This window comes from Tyto alba, unplaced genomic scaffold (genome assembly GCF_018691265.1).
Source record: "Tyto alba isolate M040663 unplaced genomic scaffold, T.alba_DEE_v4.0 Super-Scaffold_7, whole genome shotgun sequence".
Classification (NCBI taxonomy): Eukaryota; Metazoa; Chordata; class Aves; order Strigiformes; family Tytonidae; genus Tyto; species Tyto alba.
Genome location: NW_024881328.1, coordinates 23,030,593 through 23,050,808, shown reverse-complemented (window position 1 = coordinate 23,050,808; position 20,216 = coordinate 23,030,593). Strand labels below are relative to the sequence as shown.

At 36.7% G+C, this 20,216-nt stretch overlaps 1 protein-coding gene across 1 annotated transcript in view; it reads right to left on the bottom strand.

Moving 5' to 3' along the window:
- The window catches only part of MYO3B (myosin IIIB), a 206,031-nt gene that overhangs the window by 45,334 nt on the left and 140,481 nt on the right, over positions 1-20,216 (bottom strand). The window contains exons 28-31 of the mRNA XM_032989705.2: positions 15,595-15,706; positions 14,502-14,664; positions 13,708-13,788; positions 4,212-4,332 (exon numbers count right to left, since the gene is read on the bottom strand). Of these exons, the coding sequence (XP_032845596.2) occupies positions 4,212-4,332; positions 13,708-13,788; positions 14,502-14,664; positions 15,595-15,706 (477 nt within the window). The remainder of the gene's footprint in view (positions 1-4,211; positions 4,333-13,707; positions 13,789-14,501; positions 14,665-15,594; positions 15,707-20,216) is intronic.

Genomic DNA, 20,216 nt, shown 5'->3' with positions numbered 1-20,216 from the left:
GTGATCCTCACTTTAGCAAGAGGCAAACTGCAGATTAAGTCAAAGAAAGCATAGCAGAAGATTGAAGAGTTTTTATATGGAACATGTTAATTCACATTAAGTCAATTTCTGAACTGATCTGTGCTCATGTGACTGAAATCATGTTTATTCTCTACTATCAGTGATACATGGGATATCATGTTCATGTGCTAACCTACCAGTGTCCATGTAGGTGAATCCACTATTTCAATGGGACTCCAGCTCTTGCAGAACATTCAGAAATAAACATTGTTCATTTTTTAGGCACAGCAACAACACTGTTGCAAGTAAAGCTGACCCAAGGAGAATTCCTCTAGAACAATTTTCATACTTACTCCCTACACTGATGCAGCAATGGCTGCTGGCACTAAGATACTGTAAAAGTGGCTGACTTGCAATGCCATACCCAGTGGCACAGAGATGTTACATTTCAAGAAGTCACTCTGTATTTGTAAATCACAAAAAGAACCTTGGCAAAGCATCTAATCCCATTTTCAGAGAAAAATCGGCTGCACCTACTTTTTTTTTTTGGTTGTAAGTTTGTCTAAGCTGATTTTCAAAGCCTACAGTGATGGAGATGTCAAAACTTCCCAAGGCAACCTACAGAGGGCTTAACTCAGTTTACCATCAGTGAGCTTTTCTTGGTGTCTAACCTAACTCACCTGTGCTGCAATGTGAGCCCATTATTTCTTGCCTGGTTCTCAGTGGAGAACAGTTTGTTTCTTTCCTCTTCTCATCAGCCTTTCATGATTGAAGAAATGATACCAAGATACCCTCATTCTTCCATGTCCCTTAGAGATCCCCCTTATGATGGTTTATAGAGATATGATAATTTTTGTTGCTGAGGAACTTGTTCATTTTCTTGAAGCACAGCGCCTACTATACTACACTAACAGGTCTTAACAGTGTTGAGAAAATGATATGATGCACATAGGAAGTAGTATGTACCCTCATTGTTACTACCCAATATAAACTTTGGAGCAGGGTGCCATTAATGACTGACATTCATTTTGTGGTTCATTACAGTCCTTGTGCCTCTGTTTCTAATTAAAATCCTGCCCTCTTAAACCCTTTTAACCATCACTCACTTAGTACTGATACAAATTTAGTAAGCAGATTCTGCTTCATCAGTCAAGCCATTAATGAGCAGAAATAGACCCATTTCTGGAATTTGACTTTCAGATGCATACTTCCTGTAGAACAGAGAAACTCTGATAATTATTTTTTGTTTATAACTTTCCAAACACCTACATTGGTATGCCTGTGTAGTTTTATTCAGGCTTTATTATCCGATCTTCATTACCTAAGTCTCATGTGGGTGTCAAGAGTTGTACTAAAATGAATGGTTTCTGAGAACCTATGCTGACCAAAGTGTGAACATGACACCAACTAGTGGAAAAGAGAAAGATGTAAGGAGAAAAATCACAATTAATTTGACTCAAGAGTGTAAACTGCTGTTGATGTCAGGTATCTTCTAACATACATCCTTAACATACAGAGCTCTGTAAGGAAACAACAGCAAGGGATACTTACTGACATGCAGTTATAGTTACAGACATAACTGATGTGCAACAAAGTCACTCTGTGGAAACAATGCTTTCTGCTGTACTACATAGTATAAGGCCACTGATCATGTACACAGAGCTAATGTATATTGTGATAGTTGGCAGTCGATGAGCAACAGTTCAGTGAGCTAGAGGAAAAGAAGAATACAGGAAGTATTCTTCCAAGGTAAGTATCAAATCAGTATTATATAATACATTTTTCACTTGCGGGGGGAAATGGATAAGGCGGTGGAACACGCAGGTTACAGATGTTTTGATGAGATTCCAAAAGGATTTAAAGATATTTGAGGATGACAACTCTGTCTGGATAAGGACATGAACAACGTAGGGTAAATTAAGGTCCTTAGTCACTGAACTGTAGGTCATCCTGCTAAGAACAAGAACATTTATGAAAAATACACTCAGTAGAGATCTGTCAGTCTAACAAGTTAAAAATCACAGGACATTTTAGAAAATTAGTTCTCCCTTCTCCACAGATTATTCCTAATTAGCTCAAGAGATCCCTAATACTAACTTGAAATTGTAGCTATGCCATTGCAAAATGCAGCATCTTTGATTTCATGCGATAACCAGCTGTGAAATGGAGGCAGATTTTCTGAATTATAATTATTTACAATGTAAATAGACCTTTTTTTTTTTTTTCTTTTTAGTGATGTAGGGCTTTCACCTGGACTTGTTTGGAGACTCACAGCCTCTTTAAACTTTTGCTTCATCTGTTTTATGTGTAGTTAGCCAGGAATAGTTTTCTTCCCTTTTTGCATTAGACTGTTTCTAGAATTCCTTGTTGCTCTCCAAACAAATGTATTTTTCTGGATTAGGTACAGCTTGCTTAATTGTACGTTTCTTGAGGCTCATGAAGATTTTATGATTCAGTAACTGTTGAGGTGAACTTGGGCTCACAAATATACAGACTTCTAAAGATATTCAGCCACCAAACTTACATGGAAATCAATGTCCAAATGCCTTTAGATAGCCGGCCTGGAGATGCCCATGTAAAATATGTTGGCCATTCAGGTCTTGCACCCAGTCCTGATTGCTATGCACAATCATACAGATAAATAAATTAATGCTTTCTTTTGCTTTGAGTTTCTAAACTGCCATTACTGCTGGCAGTTCTCAAGCTTAACCCCAACAAATACTGCCTATTATTTACCTAATCCTATAAATTTCTCAGCGATGGCCTCAAATTCCAGTGATTTCAGTGAGACTTGAAAATGTTTAGCATTTCACAGGTGATGTTTGGATTCTCAGAACTAAATCCAATAACTTCCATAAATCAAGCCTCATTTCTACATGTAGCCATTACTGGGCTGCTGTGTTTTAAGCATGTGGCTGTTCAGTCATACAGGAGACTTGTAGGAAACAGGAATGCTGCTGAATAATAGTGCAGATGTTTAACACAGTAGCTGGTAGTCTGTCCCTAGATAAGACAGCCTCACTGTGGCTTCACATACCATGGAACTGAAGTATAGAATAATAAAATATTATTTTCTCTTAATTTCCTTTCATTCTTTTTTTTTTTTTTTTTTTATTCTAACTGGTAGTTATGGAAAATGAAAAATGAGCTTAAAGGTAGTCAGAATCAGAAGGCAAAATCATGTACTGTTCTGATCTGTTGTATGCACAGGAATAAAACTATACATTTAAATGTATGACAACCTGCTGCTTTTTCAGAGATCTGTTAAAAAAAAAAAGTTACAGTATTATAATATATATAGAAGGCACCCAGTTTTACGAAGTAATGAATTTCAAAGTGTTCAGAAGAAATGGGCACTTTAAAAAAAAATTTAATTCCTTCAAGGAAATTGAATCTCTATACCTAGTTCAAGCTCTTCAGTCAGTGAATGCAGAACATAAGCAAACTCAAGCTAATAAATGATGCAGGATGCTAATTAAATGCACACATTAGTTCATTTAACATTGCATGTTAAATGTTTGCTTCATTTATATGCTTGACTTGAAAACCAGTATTAACTGTGTTCAACTGCAAAAATCTTTCCTGTAAGAAGCTGATGTCACAAGTAACTAAAGACACGTAGAGAATTGGCGAATATCTCTGATAGGAATAGAACTATTGATGATCGCATGGTCATTTGTTCTCCAGTCTGCACTGATAGTTGAAAGCAAGAGCTAATAAACCTAAAAGAGGAGGGCATCACTACTGTGGTTTACAGTACTCCTTGGCTTTCTGTCAGTGACTTGTCCATCTGCTTTTTACAGTTCTTTTCCCTATCTCATTGTTGGTCTGCATGGAGCTTTACAGACACAGAAGGGTAACTTTCTACTCTTGAGAATTTAATAACGTGCACTGCAGTCAATTCTGAAATGCTGGGCACATGCAATTCTGTCCACAATCTATGGTATTCTGGGTACTTGTGAGAAGTGCACAGAAACAGGACAGCAGCCCAGGACAAACAGCACCACAAATAAATCTAACTCCACTAACTGGGAGAACACTGAGATGACTAAGCTGGTGGGGGGACTGGCTAACCTACAGGTGCTCACGCTCAGAAAATGGCAGATTCCCTAAATGCTGGCTGACTCATGATGGCATGCCCGCTCTTTTCAGATCTCATTGTGTGGAAAATTACTTCTATTAGATAATAGACAGCAAAGGATTCAACTCACCAGTGCTCTTCACAGACAAAATCAGAAGTAGAGCAGCTGCTCATAAGTTGAGGATCTGCTACACAGCCAGTGCTGGTTTTCAATCTTGTGTAGTTTTTACGAACAATATATCCCCTGAAAGCTAAAAACCATAATTATGAATGGAAGAAAAATTCTGCAGAGCCTGAAATGCAGACTGGCACCTGGCTCTTCAGTGCAGAGCTGAGTGCCCTCAACTTTTGTTGAACCAGTGGACAGAAAGAACACTTAGCACCCTGCAGGGGTGGCTCCCATGTTTGCAATATTAACAACAGCTGGAAATTATACATGGCCTACATTCTCACTGTTACAGTGACCACTTGGCACAGCCCAAGCAAGGAAAACAGGACTCAAAATAAGAACATGTCTAAATAGGAATCCAGCTTAGAATGTGTTAAAATACATAGTAGAAAATCGCTCCCAAAACATCTTCTTTAATCACAACTACCATGATTTAAGCTAGAGAGAATTTTACAGAATCAGAAGTTCTATCTGCTTTTTTTGTAGGGTAGGAGGATGAGGAGCCAGGGACAGATGTATTCAATTAAAACCAGAAAAATTAATAATGCCTAATCCTATTTTTCAGTTAACCATAATAAAACATTTAAAATACCTCTCATATAAATAATCGGGGAAAAAATCTACAGAGACTGGAATTTATATCATTCATTAAAAAAAAGAGCAGAACAAAACAATCACTAAAAATACTAAATCAACTAGCAAACATTCAGTCAAATGAAATGGCAAAGAAAATGGCAATGAATAATATTTTGAAGATATCTACATCCTTTATTTCTGTGAACTGTCTCTGGATTTGGGTACCTAGATAATTACTTCTGTAGTTTTATCTGACATGAAGTTGCTTGAATTCTTGACATCTGTGAGCAGTTAGTAAAAAAGCTGCAGCACAAACCACAGATAGCGATACATTTTGCACTTAGGACAAAAGACTAGAAAGTATTGCAATGTACACTTAAACCCACAAATTTAAAATTTTATTTTTTGTAGGGTTTATTTCAAGTATTATTTTAAGTAGAAATAACTTGATAAAAGAGGATAAAGGGCTGATAAAAGGATAAAAGGTCTGAATAATTAAGAAAGTAAGTACAGTATCAATGCCCTAGCTGAAGTGTACAACAAGCAGTTGCTGAATAAGAAGGCTGAGGGTTGTGAGGAAAAAGAGCTGGTTATTAGCCTAGCAGGACTGCAACATAAACAGTGAGACAATACATGAAAGCAAATAGGAGCTAAGATCAGGAAATATTAAGATTTTAAGGAAAAAATGTTCCCTGTCCCCGAAAAAATTTTAAGCATACTAAACACATGCAAAAGCAGAGTCAGTCTTGGGACTAATTACCCATAGGATGAGGAGAAGAGCCCTCTCATTGGGGTTCCTAGAGTCCAGGGTCAAACATTGCAGCAAGGTGTATGATAGGCATAGAAATGGGGTTTGGGGCAACCTCATGTAGGATCAGTGTCAAGGTAACATTGTAGATTATAAAGGGAAATCAGGAGGTAGAATAAATACAGAACATAGAATAAATTGAGAACAGAGAAGTTGATCAGAAGAATAACAAGTTTTCTCTATATCTCACACCTCTGTTTTATGAAAACGCTAGAAGTAGGCATTACCTACACAATAGAGAATAAAGACCCTTTAGAATTTGTAATCCCTCAATTATTATCAAATTATAACTAATTGATTTCCCCTTTTTCTTACATTTAACTTTACCTATAGATTTAGCTCTCCATTCATGGGGGTTTCTTTTGCATAATGAAAAGATGGTGGAAGAAACAAAATACATCTACCTTGATTGCATCTGCTTTTTCCCTCAGGAAAGGGATGTAACTAATCCCTTATTTTCTATTTTAATTCCTGTATAGTATTAATGGTCTTCTTTTCAGCTACCTACCTTGACAAAAATATGTGGTGTTGCACTTCTTTGCGCAATAATAAGAAAATGAAAACCATCTGAACAGTTCAAACTGTGGTATGCAATGCACCATAACAATCTAAGCATTTCAGTGCTACTGAGGTTTCCAGGTTAAGAAGCAGCAAAAATTGCCTTTTAATGAGAGGTTACTAAAACAAATAACCATTAACTTTACAGAAGGCATGACAGAAGTTGGGCCTGCTGAGGTGTTGTACCAAATACAGCGCTCAGGTATCGTGAGGCTGAGGAACTTTCTGCCCTTAATAATCAGACTGGAAAATTCTTCTTGTCTGGCAGAGATGAGGCAAGCATTCACTTGCCCCATGTGAGCAGGCTTCCAATCCTTAACTATCCCCTACTGACTAGACAAGGAGTCTACTCCGATATTGGCAGCAGGGACAGCTGGCCAGCAGCCACCTCTCTGCAGCTGAAACACGCTGAGTATCAGTCAATGGACTACTATAAAGATAAAGAAGCCCTGAAACAACTGAACTAATAAGATAAATTTCAGTTTTATCCTTAGTAATTTCCCAACTTTTATTAGCTCTTTGCATGTGTGTGTGTCTATAAAATCAACCCTCATACCTACTGCGATTTTAATTTTTAAAATCCTTTTTCTTTTTTCCCAAAGACTCTTATTAATGTCTGTGTAACAATTTTGGTCTTTCCTTCATTCGCTACAAAAAACCTGCAATATCTGATTTAATAAACATAGTTTTTACCCTGTCTTTTGTTTTCATACATATTTTCAAAATCAACTCCTCTTCAACGTAACCTTTCTACAAGCTAGTTTCTAACATTCTTCTAGAATACCTTGAATCTGACAGATAAATGGCTGTATTTTTCCTACTTGCCCATTGACTCATGGATAACTGAAGTAGCAGGATAAACAAACTTGTCTCTCTCTCAAAAGCTTCATTGAGCATTAGTAGGACTGCATTTTTTCAACATTTATTAACTGGATCTATAATGTTTCAAAAGAAATGCATATGCAGAGAATTCTACTGGGGGAGTCTGAGAGGCTGGGAAGCTGCTCCATCACAGCAATTTGCATTACTGACTGGTGCTGGTTTTGACACTAAGCACTTGGCTCAAAGAGTGTGAAATTAGCAGACTCATGTTGCTACTGCTCCATGAACAATCACTGCATCATTGAAGAAGAATGATTACCAGCTGTCACCTCATTTTCACCTTATCCAGTCTATATTCCAAACTTTCCAGCAACAGTAACTTTAACCCTGATCTTTACATAGCCAAAGATGACAGAATCTGAAAAGCAACTTAGGAACTGAACTTAATTTTAGCACTTCTATTAGTAACTCGGTGTTAAATGTTTCATGTGCCACAATTTAGGACGTTAATTTTTACTTCTTGTACTAATCAGTTCTCACACAAAGCAAGTTTTCTGTCAGCTCCAGAACCTAGCAAACCAAGAATATATTTACCTCAGGGAGTCTGAAATTTGGTGTCTTGCAGTTAAAAACCTTTATTTTAAGGTCTAAGCACCAAGGCATATACATTACACACAATGTTGCACAATTCCAGATAGGAGAAGTCCAGCCATTTTCCCTCTGATTCCCATAGGAAATATATGGTTACAGAGCAAATTGTGAAGCACATTGTAGAAAGATCAAAGCTAAACAATCACGGGTCTATACAAGAAATATAAAGAAAGGAGATGAAGTAGTATTTTCAACAGCAGAAGGATTCATTCTCAGTAATAAAAAAAATCATGTTAAGCAGACATCTTCTACACAGACACATTTTTAATCTATAATATCACCTAAAATAGCATATAACAGCAAATTGGAAATGAAAGCTTGTGCTTGCTGAAGAGAAGATATATCATGGTAGTTTGTATTCGGAAGTTGATTTGCTACAAACAGCATATCACTTTCTTAACTTGCCTAGTTAAAAGAGCATTCAGCAGCTTAACTAACAACATCTGAAAGGATTTGGAGTCCATGAATCTGATTCTTCACTCCATGCTATATTAATTCTAATGAACAATAAAAGGGATGGAGAGCCACATCCTTTGTTGGGTCCCATGAATACCTTCCCTCTTTTATCTCTCACTCTGGAAGGATATTGGGTGATGCCTATTTAATAGCAGGAAAAAACAAGACAAGAGTTCTGCAGCAGAAGCATTACAAGAAAGTAAGTCATGAGTTCTCACATACAAGCAGTAACCACCAGTAACAAGCAGTAACCACCAGTAACAAGCAGTGACTATAAGGAAGACTCACCAAGGCTGCCATCAGGACTGGTGTCACTGATGCACATCACCACTTAGACAAAGGGTTTTTAATTACCATGCATTACAGTCTCTGATCTTGAGACTAGGTCAAAGAAAAAAAAAAGTTAAGGTGACTGTGAAACTCTTTATTGATATGAGCAAGGAAAAGGAATAGGTTTTCCAACGTATTATTGGACAATGTACGTTGTATTACCTTCCTGATTTTATCAAAGTCATGAAATCCAGTAAGAATGGTCTCCTTTTCATCTCCTCAAAAACAGGAGAGAAGACCAAAAGGAAGTGCAGACGTATTCACATTGACAGAGCTTAGCTCAGAGATGGGGATAGAATATAGGACCTCATACTTGAAAACCATAAGGCCTTCTCCTTTTTCCTAACACATTCCCTGCACATGAGCAGCAGATTTTTAATGGTTACTAGAGATAGATACTAAAAGTGAAGAATTATTGGATGTCCTGAGCTAGTACAGAACACAAGAAGATGGAAAGAGATGGAAGAGTAAAGTTAATCAGAGCTGTGCAGCCTGTACAAACCAGTCTGGTTTACCTTGAATGTGAAATCAAGGTAATACAATGAGTAAGTTCAACTGCCATTAAGAGAAAAACATACATCTCTTCAATGGTTCTTAGACTGACTATATAGTCAAAAGGAGCAAAATGAATGAAATAAAAGGTAAAACTGTATCTGCTACTTAGTGGTTGTTATTTTCAGGAAACTAAAAATAAAAAAGTATTTTTAGTTATATTTATAAAGTGCTTAGAAGTTTTTGGAACATTTTACTCATGTAATTCTTAGATCTATACAACAGTATCAGCTGAATACATATACACACATATGTACACAGTGATATAAATAAATGGATAAATATAGGGTTTTCAAGAAATACTCCCTTGTCTTCTATTGAAGCCAACACTAAATCTTTGCTGTTGAAAATCCCAAAGGTATCACTTTTATTAAAAGCTTACATTTATTATAAATGTAAAATAGTAAAGTACAGCTCTTCTCAGGCCCTCTTTTTTTTTTTTATTAAAATGGAGTAAACTTTGCCAGAAGCACATGTTAGAGATATGGAAATAGTGAGCAACACTGCATGGACAGAAGTTACAGAAAGCAAGCAATTTACAATGGGATGCTTCATCTGTCTTCCTTCTGAACATCCACCACTTTTTATCTAAAAAAAAAGCCCCAACCAAATCTTGAGTTCTTGATAAAGAATTTTCCAATACAATGTGACATATGGTGAGTGTGTGAGCACGTGTTGGAGGAGGAGATGGTGGCTCAATGGATTAGTCATTTGCCTTTCACCTCTGGAAGCATAGTTAAACTCAGTCCTGACCAGAGCTGCACAGTATATTCCAGATGGCTAAAGTGAGCCTAATTAAAATGAATTCAGTGATGTCACCTCGGATCTAAGTGAATCGCATGCACCACTCATTTGGCATTTTGGCAATGTCAGCTCACAAATGAAATAACCAGATTAAAATCCTCCCTTAAGTCTTTTGGGACAGCAGTCATACTGCATGGAAATACGTGCTATCATAACTGGAAAACGTACTTTTATAATTGTATTATCTGTTGTTTTAAATTCTAATTAATGCATTATTCTAATACAAAGACACATTAAATGAGACTTGCATGTGAAGTAAATCAGTGCAGCAACATTTCAGTCAGATGATTCAGTGGATATACACTGATTTAAAGCAGCTGTGAATGTGGCAACATAATTTTTAAAAATTCTTTTTTTAAACACAATATTTTTCCTTTTATGTAGATGTAAATCAAAACAATATAATAAATCCCAATTACAAAGAAATACTCAGAAGTGTGAAGTATTGTTAACTCAAACACTTTACACAAAATCATTCTTTACAATTCACCTACAAGTTAAAAATTAGCATTTTCTAACCTTCAATGTTTGGGAAAATGTGACTGGAAGAAGTAGAAAAGACCTTGTATACCCTGTGTACCATTTTAGCCATGAGTCTAATAACATCTGTGTATTCTGAGAACCTGTGATGTAGATACGCTGAAGTAGGGTGGCTTTTTCTTCCCCACCTAATTTAAATTCACAAATGTTTTGGTTCCTAGCAAGGGTGTTTTCCCCCATCTGAAATAATGACTTTTTTTCATGTAATATAATACACTCAGGAATTGTATCCTCATGTATATTGTGAGGGTTGTTTTTTTCCTAAGTTTATTTTTTCTTCCAACATTTCTTCAATGGGTAGTGAACTGCTGGGCCCACAGAGATCTCCAGACCACCAGCTCATGTATTTGAAAGGCATCTGTTTATTTTTAAAATGCAAATGCAGCCTACCTCAAAGACTGACTTGCAAGAAATGAACAATCTGAACAAGTCAAGAGGTTTCCAATCAGGAGCTGTGTTCCTCCTTTATATCAGGCTATGATCACTTGCTGTCAAAATCACTTAAACAATATCCTGGAATCTGAATGAAGTCCCCTCACAATTAAAATGAGCAAGATAATCCTGCAAGAATTATTCAGGCAAATCATTTTTCACACAGTTTAAAGTAATGATAAGGTCATTTACAAAAGAAATCAGCGCCTTTGAAATGCTGACTTGTAGACAGAGGACTGCCTGGAGGAGGGCCATAGATAACAGTGAAGACTGGCCTCCTAACACTACCCTCGCAGTCTTTGGAACTGATTCTGATGAAGAGAAGGCCCAATAAGGTTAATACCCCTACTTTGATCTCTGTCAAAGCGTACCAGCTAGAATTAATTTACATTTCAGATGAAAAAGGTTGACAGCATGAAAAGGCATCTTGTTTCTGGTATGTGAATGTGCTGTAATAGATCGGGAATTCTGAAAGGAAGTTCTGAGGAAGCTAAAGGGATAAGCTGAGCGGCTGCTTTTATTGGGAAAGAGATGAAAGGAAAACAAATTTCAATATGCGCTGTTCTGTAGAAACATGTAAGCCAAATGCTTCCTAAATTTCAAGGCCTGCTTGAGCCAGAGGGGGAGGGGAGGGAGAAAGGAGAGGGAAGTATATATATTTTAATTATATGGTTTTGTTAATGTCTGGATGACAAATGCAAACAATCTATCTCACTGCCTAAAATGGCTCACTTAAAAAAAAAATACAAAGGTGATCATACTCCATTTTATTGAAAAGCTGCCTTGAACTATACACTCACATAATAAGATGTGCAAGGAAGGGAGAGATTTGGAGTTGCTTTTGTCTCCATGTCACTAGGCATTTGGACAGTGTAATGTAAACAACAGAAAGACTGTCAGTGTATTTTAAAACCTGGAAAATGGCCACCATTAGCAAGCATGAGCTTTCATTTGAAATACTGAATAATTAGCATGTGGAGAGGAGAAAATGTGCACAAGAATAATTTTCAAATAAGAAGTCTTAGATATAGGTTTCCAAAGGCAGACAGAAATGTGTTGAGGATTATTATTATTATGCCCTTTTGAATGCAGCGCCAAAGGTAGGAGGCGCAGACAGCCTAATTAATACAAAGGTGCACTATGTCACTGTTAACCCTATAGTCCTAATGCGTATTCACCCAGACTGATCACTGAAACTGTCAAGTGCCAGGTTACAAAGGAAGACAGCGTGTGTGTTTGTGGGAAGAGTACTAACAGCATTCCTTCAGCATTAGGTCCAGAGGGCTCAACGTCCAAATGCAGTCAGTGGTATGCGTACACTCCCACTGACTCTGCTCTGCCATGTTCAGTGCAGCATCTAAGAGATGGCAGGAAGGAACACAGCTCTGAATCTCTCCCATGTGTGCAAACAGCAGAATAGATCATACTCTGTTTCTCTAAAGAGCTAGTAATGCGCATGCATCTCATACACTTAAGAAATCTGGCTGGATAAAACTCTAAGGTAGAATGTCCCCTACAGTCTCCAGTTGATACTGCTACACACCAGCTTCTTACTGAACCTGAGATAAGTCTCATCTTAAGGAACTGGTAATAGTGGGACAGTGATGGGTCAACTGTTTCACTTCTCTTTTTATAGCAAAAGTCTTTTGTAAGTCACGAAATCAAAGTCCAGGAGTGGCCAAGTATAAATGTAGCAAATACTCCAGAAAACAGTTGCAAGGTGTACTTTAAGATCTACTCTGTGCTATCATGAAAAAAATAGAAAATGATAGCACAGAGGAGAGGAAGAAGGGGAGAGAGTACTTATGCAGTCCTGCTTGTTGTAATGGGAGAAAAAAATTCTCCCCAACATTTTTCCATTTAATAGAATATTCTGCATTTGACCCTAGAGCTGTAGTTCATGATTCTACATAACAATATGCATGCAAAACTATAAATTACTATTTTATCCTAACGATACTTTGTTCCTTTCTGTAACTAGACTGGTATTCTGTTTTCTACTGAAAGTCACAGTGATGTTTAATTTCAGAGTAGCAAACTTAGACAAAATTAAATCAAATTAATTTACTGGAAATGGCTTGAGAACAAAGTAAAAGAACGTTTAGAATACATCTTTTTCAGATTGACTTTATATGATAAAGAATAGAGACGTGACAAAGCTTAAGGAATTATAGCACAGAAAGATGGTAGAATAAAGGTGGTACCTTGGTTTATCTGTAAACACATTTGCTACAACTCATTTTTGAGTCTTTCAACCTAGGGTTGGACAGGGAAGGTGTATTATGCTGCATCATATGGAGGCTGCTTCATATTAGCAGCATCTGAAAACACCATTGAGTTCATGGTACTGGCTCTTAGATTTCTATGCCATATGGTACCCTGCTCTCTACTAGAGACCTACACAGCCCTATGGGCCTGTTCCTCCAACAGTCTCTTTAAAGTTTATTCAAATTCATATTGATATGACTGCATAGGAGTCTGGCAAAGAGTCAAAAGATTGGCCAAAGCTGGCAAACCCAGCAAGCAGTCAAAACAAAAACATGGCAACCTGCCAAGATCAGGGCTTGACACAAAGACAGAAATGCATGTCCATTGTCTCCCATCCACACTTTTAGTCAAATCAATCCAGTGCTTCATACCAGCTTTACATTTAGTTGAATCATACTGACTGTGCTCAGAAGAATCTTAAAGAATTAACTCCACAGCTTTTAATTAGTACATTTTGCTTCCAGAGAAGTATTTAGAAAAAGCCCAAAGTGCCTGATACCTGTCACTGATGTCATTTGATACTAAAGAACAAGTGATCAGAAGTAATGTTTTTGATAGCTTTTGTTTGGACTGTATGTATTTCTCTTGGCTATAAACACTGACACATGAAATCACCCACAGCAAAATAGGTGTTGGCAATTGAAATAATGTTTTAATTACCTGCTTGAATATGTATAGCAGCATCAGTTCTTCTGTTCCTTATTTCCTTGTACTTCCTGCGAGCTTCATATCCTCTCCAGGCTAAAAATACAAAACCATGTGCTGGAAATTACATTTATTTAAGGAAGTTCTACAGAGTCTACAGAGTCAGAGATGTGCTGAAACTTTCATCCCTCCTGCCATAACCACCCCAGCCCCCACCCCCAATATCTCTTTCCCACCCACCCACATGTTGAACTCTGGGTTCGCAACTGCAGTATTCATATCCCCACAACTTCAAACACTGCTTCACTCATCCAAATTTTAATTGTCACCATGTGCTCGCTGATGTCCTAACCCAAAAGGCAAAGGTGCATGATCATGTCAGCACAACAACTTCCCTCCTCACACAGCTCCCCAAATTTGATATAAGGAAGCCTGCTAAATTACCGATAATCAGCCTCTCAGGCCCACCCCACAACATATGTTATCTGGAATTCTGGTATACAGAGCGGGGGGCATGCTACAGCATTTCATTTATGTGCTGCATGCTAGTATAGACACACCTAACAATATTTTCATTTTGTGCACAGGCATCACATCAAAAATACTAAAATATTTAAATAATGACATTACCAAATACTAAGACAACACCTTAGAAATAAATCAATAATATCTGCATCAATTAGCTGGAGAGAGAAGCAACTCCAGTTATTTTGATTTCATAATAAACTATTATGAATGAATAATGTACATGCAATTTAACAGCTTGAAATGCAAAGATGCTCAATGAAATAGGGAATTTGAACATTTACCCGACTGTATGGTAACAGCACTATTTTCTCTTTTCTCTTTGACTTTCTTGTACCTCCTCGCTCCAAGCCATCCCTTGATATAGGCTTGCATGACCACCACTCTCCCTATAACTTCTCGCAGGAACAAATTTAGCTGCTCTATATGGTAATACTTTAGAAAAACCTGAAATGGAACAAAACAACAAAAAAATCAGTATTGCATGGAGGCAACAACATAACCTTTTGTATTCTGCCTTTTCATTAGTCTTATGTCAACCTATTTAGGGCACTGTTGCTGAGAAAACTGGTAAAATACTGGTTGCTGATAGCATAGCAATCTTGCGAATCAAATATTCGCTCTCAGTGCGCTCCTTGTAGAATTTCATTATTCCACTGATTATAATCACCCCATTGCAAAATAAACCACATATTTACCCCCTTTACAAAGTGAATTGGCCAAGGGGATAGTTTCAGGTATTGACAATTTTGAAATATAGCCTCTCTTGACAGTGAGAAGATAAATCCTGGGTTGAACTTGTTTTTAGACATAGTATTGCCTAACAGCATTCTGCTTCAGTAGGCAAATCATATGAATGTTTATATATACTTTATGTGGGTCTTAACCAGGAAAATTCTCCTTGTTTTTCCTTTGTGCACTGTAAAACAACTCAAGATACTGTATAACATCCTTTTTACAGAAATCATCCACTCCATTTTAAACCATGAACAAAGGCTCCTGACAAAGACATAAGGATTGCACCTGAAACTCCACAAATGGAACCAGGCTCACAGGATGGACCAGAGTGTGAAGTTTCACTCATGGCATGATAAGATCAGGAGGAACTTCAGGGAGGCACTACTACAGCAGGTACTGACAGATGTACTGTCCTTATCAAGGCATCCATGTGCAGAACGCACTTTGAGGAGATACCTAATGCACCCCTCCTCTTGCAGCACTAACTCAGCTGGCTTGGGAGGGAACCTCCATAACCTGGGAGGCTAACTGAAGCAAATTCCTTGCTCTTATGTTCATTCATGCAGTACTTTTCAAACCACTATTAGACATGTTTTGCTAAAAGGATATTATCCTTGAGAAAATGTTAACACCCTCTACCTTGGTTTTCCCAAGAATCCAGTTGTCTAGTTTAGATTTCTCCAAAATGGCAAGGCAGTTTTCTCTGCTACCAAGGGGAGCCTCATGTGCCTTGAATGCAAGATAATAATACCTGCAAAACCAAATGACAAAGAAAGAATTGACTTGACAATCAATATGTAATTTCACTGCTCTTCTCTAGCTCAGAGCTAGAGTTCCAGTTCTAGATCTCTCTAGAACTCATAGGCCAAATACTCCCTTGTAGTCAGTCCTCTTCATAAATCATGATGCAGCTGCCATGAACAGCTGAGCATATACACGACAGAGGAAAATAGTGATACTATAGTGATGACAAGAATCTGCTGCATTCTAGATATCACCAGTTGGAGTAATCATCCATAAAGGTCTTTCACAAGCCAGTGCAACTCAGGAAACAAACACCCAAGGTTGCGCTGAATTTTTCAGGTGAACGAGTAAATGAATGACAGGGAGAAGTAGGAAAAGTGCTAGAAATCAGAGTAACAGAAAGCAAAAATAAAACCTTTTGCATAATGTGCAAAATAAGTATGCCATCTACAGAGCTACATAACATACTTTGGCATAGTTACATCTCGCTTCAAGTTTGCAAGTTCTGTTGAATAAGCAAGTACTCCCTGAGCTGTTAAATGGACCTTTACAGATTTTTTGGGGGGAAAAAAGACAAATACCAGCAACAAAGAAAGGGAAAAGCACCAAAAGTAAGATATTCATGACCTTATACTTGTTTCTTATGAGAAATGCCAAAAAAGGCATTTCAGAATCTTTAAATATTTTATATACTGGAATCGGTCATTTTTCACAACGAAATATAAATGGCTGTGACATTTTTGGGGAAGTATAAACCCACATAAAAAGTCCAAGGCTCTTGAGCTTGTAACTAGATCACTCCCATCAACAGAAATCAAGGAAAGTCCCCATTTTCAGTATGCCTAATAGAAAGACTGAGGATTCTCAATTGATGAAAATAACGGTCAGCACTAGGAGGGCAGGCAGTACAATGATACAGTGATACTGACTGATCATTGAAGCTGAAAGGCTGCCACTGCATGTGAAGAATAAAGATTGGTTTACAGCAAAAAAACCTCTCACATCAATTTTAATTTACAGACAGCAAGATGCTCAGACTGCATGAATATCCACCTGTGTTTCACACCTCCAGAAGAGGTCGTATATATGCATAATTGAAACAATTGGCATTGCTATCATATCGGCAAGGATTTTATCAGTGCTGATGGCTAAACAGAACTAGCAGCTATTTTAAAGAAAAAACAAGTGAATTACTCCTCATATTAATTTAATAATTTTCTTTACTCACAAAGATTTCTGTGGTTATGATTAGGTTTGTAGGTCATTAGGCATCATGTCCTTTTTGTGTTTGATTGGGATAAACAATTAATTACAATGATTATGATCAAGTTTAGTGGCCTTTGGAGAAGGCTTATACTAAAAAACATTGTATTTTCTTTTGCCAATGTTCCCTTGCAAAGAACAGCCCCTAATAATTATGTGAAATAACTTTATTGTGCAAATAGTTAATGAAAAAGGGATGCAAACATGTTTCAACTGAATTAAGAATGAATGGATCAATCCCTACATGTAGAGCCACTATGCATTAATAAAGAATGGTTTTACAGTATTTAAAGTAACTTTACTTGCAAACAATTACATTAAGTAACAGTAAGAACATGTGCTAGTTAGTTTACAAATTCAAGGTTATTTTAGCACAAGTACACTGTTAGACGGTAGCACCTACCACCTCAGCTCTCATTTATAAACTGCCATGTGTTGTCTTGGTCTTTATTAAGCTATACTTTTACAGGTACTACTCTATTTACATGGTGTTTGAGAAGAACTGGCAGGTTGAGAAAACCATTCTCCTAATTATTAGCATGGTAAGAGCCATCAGGTGTTCTTTAAAACAGAAAGAGAAGAATCCAACCAGTGAACCTCAAAGACAGATTCCTCTGTAGCCACATAAAGGCAAGAAAATATCCCACCTTATACTGAAAATATGGAAAGCAAGTAGAAAAAATGGAATAGCACAAGAGTTTTAATCAGGAGAATATGATTTTCAAATATTAGCTCCAGTTAATCTCCAGATATTAGCTCCAGTTGTCAAAAGAAAGAAAAAAGAATCACTAAAATAGTCAATAAAGATCAAAGGGGAACAAAATGATATCTGAAGGCAGAAGCACTGGAATCAGTCCTGGACCAGAAACATAGATATTCACCAGCTGGAGACGTTGCCCACTCTGAGTGATAGGAGATTATGTATTACTGACTTATTTTTAATGCAGTGACTTTCTCAATAACATGATATTGCAAATACTTTAGCCAAGTCTTTCAAAATACTAAGACTCATTCCATTTAGTAGGTATGGAGAAACATGGTGTATTTAAATGAAAAACATTTCCTCTGCTTTATTACTGAACTTAACGATTCAAGTTTTCACAATATGAATGGTATTATGAGTTGCACTAATAAAACTCAGATTTAAAATATACATATCACAAACAATTTGTTATAGCATGCAATTTCAACAGATACCTGACATCAGGGAAGTTGCACTAATAGGAAATTGCTTCAAAATCCAGTTCAGATAGTTATGTTATTTACACATGTATGTAAATTAAGCAGTTCCTTTCCTTAGAAGGAAGGAAGGATTCGAGTGAATGATAATATCAGTTTTTCTGATTGTTCATACATCTTTTAAGGTATGTTGTAGTTAGGAATTTTTAAATCACAGAATAGTTTGTAGATGGCGCTGATGCAATAAAATACTCAAGGGGGATCTTGTAATTTTTGAATCTTATTGTCTTATCAATGGCATTCTAATTATTGAGAAGCTTTTTATTACCTGACTAAAAAGCATTTTTGAGCTATGCAATTTACATACCTAACTATACCATTTTGTTTATGACAAACTTCTGTATCTTTCAAATGTAGTACTCTCTCCATTAGCTCTCTTTCATGATCAAGAATGTAGTTGGTTTTTGGTACTCAGAAAAAAAAGATAAATAAAACAATACCCATTTTTCTTATCAAATCCTGTTCTAGCAAATGTTTTTATAAATTTACGTTTATCTGCCTTCTAAGAAAGCAAGCCATTCAGAATGACAGTAACTTTACAAACTATGGGAATAACTTCAGTTTCTGTATGTAGACATATTGTCTCCAAGTATTTCATAAAGATTTCCTCTAAATGGTGTTTTTCCAAATGTTTTGCTTGATCCAACCACTGCACAGAAGACTCCTGTAACTGGTCAAACACACTAGAATGTCAGATTTTCAGCATCAGGTCTTCCTGTTCCTTTTCAGTTACGTCATCAAAAATAAGGCAGAAATGACTCTACTCATCAGAAGTAAGGTCTAGCAATATGAGACTGGCAAATTCATTTTGATTATTTCTCCTCCAGAACTGCTTTTGGAGTTTGCATTCTGCACAGTAAAAGGTCTGTAGATCAGTGTTCCAAAGCTCAAATTCGTCTTTTTTTTTAAGCAAACACTTTGTTTTCTATCCAGTGCCTGTTTTCATGACCAAATCACATGAACACAGATGCACAAGTAGTGACTTGATATGCTCAGGATAACTGTATGGCAGCACAGCATGTGCCACGTAGAGTCATCTAATTATTTTACCTAATCTAAAATCTTTGTATGGGAATGGACCATATGGAACCTTGGTAAAATGTTACACTTTAATGTACCTGGTAAAAGTGTGCAAACATTGTACATGGTGAAATGGTAGAGAAAATGTCCAGGGAATGCACCCAAAACTTTGGGGTATATGCAACTACAACTGTTCATTTTGATTTACTGGCCTAATTTAATCTCTATCATACTTATGTAAATCTACTGTACGGAGATCAGTGAGTGACCCCCATCTACAACATTTCATCAAGAGAAGAAACCAGACACATAACTTCAGAAAAGTAGAGCTAGAAATCACACTTGTTTCCAGATGAGATGAAAATTTCACAACTCTAATTTTTTATTTTCAGAGTTACGTTCATTATTCCATCTGAGAATGCAATGGTCTGGAATACTTCAGTGCTCTTCTATGTTAAGTCAATACTTTTATTTCTATTTTTAAGAATAAAGCTTATGATCCTTCATGTGTTGCTTCATGAACATGCACATATTTGTGTAAAAATACATTATTTTCTTCGGTTATACATTCTGCTTGAAAATTTCCTACGCATGACACATGTTCATCTACATGTTTCCTAAAAGTATTAGACTAATCACATTCTTGGTAGCAGTAAGGCTAAGCAGGAGAAAAGTGATTTCCCCTCAGAAGAAGTAATTTCTCAGAGCTGATGAAACTCTGGAAATAAATATTTCTTAACCAGTGGTTCTTACACTGCTCTACAAACAATCCTTCATGGACATTAATAATATTCCAGACAAAACATACTTAAAATGGGATTAACTGTATTTAGTAGTCATCAGGCATAAACCAATATTTTTTAAAAGTTAAATTTATCCCCTGATCAACAATTGCAAAGCTAGGACATGCAGAGTTAAGCTTAAATGTTAAAGAGATCTAAGTGTGCTAAGATATGGGGAATGATGCTATGCATTAACTATCTGATTAAGGCCAA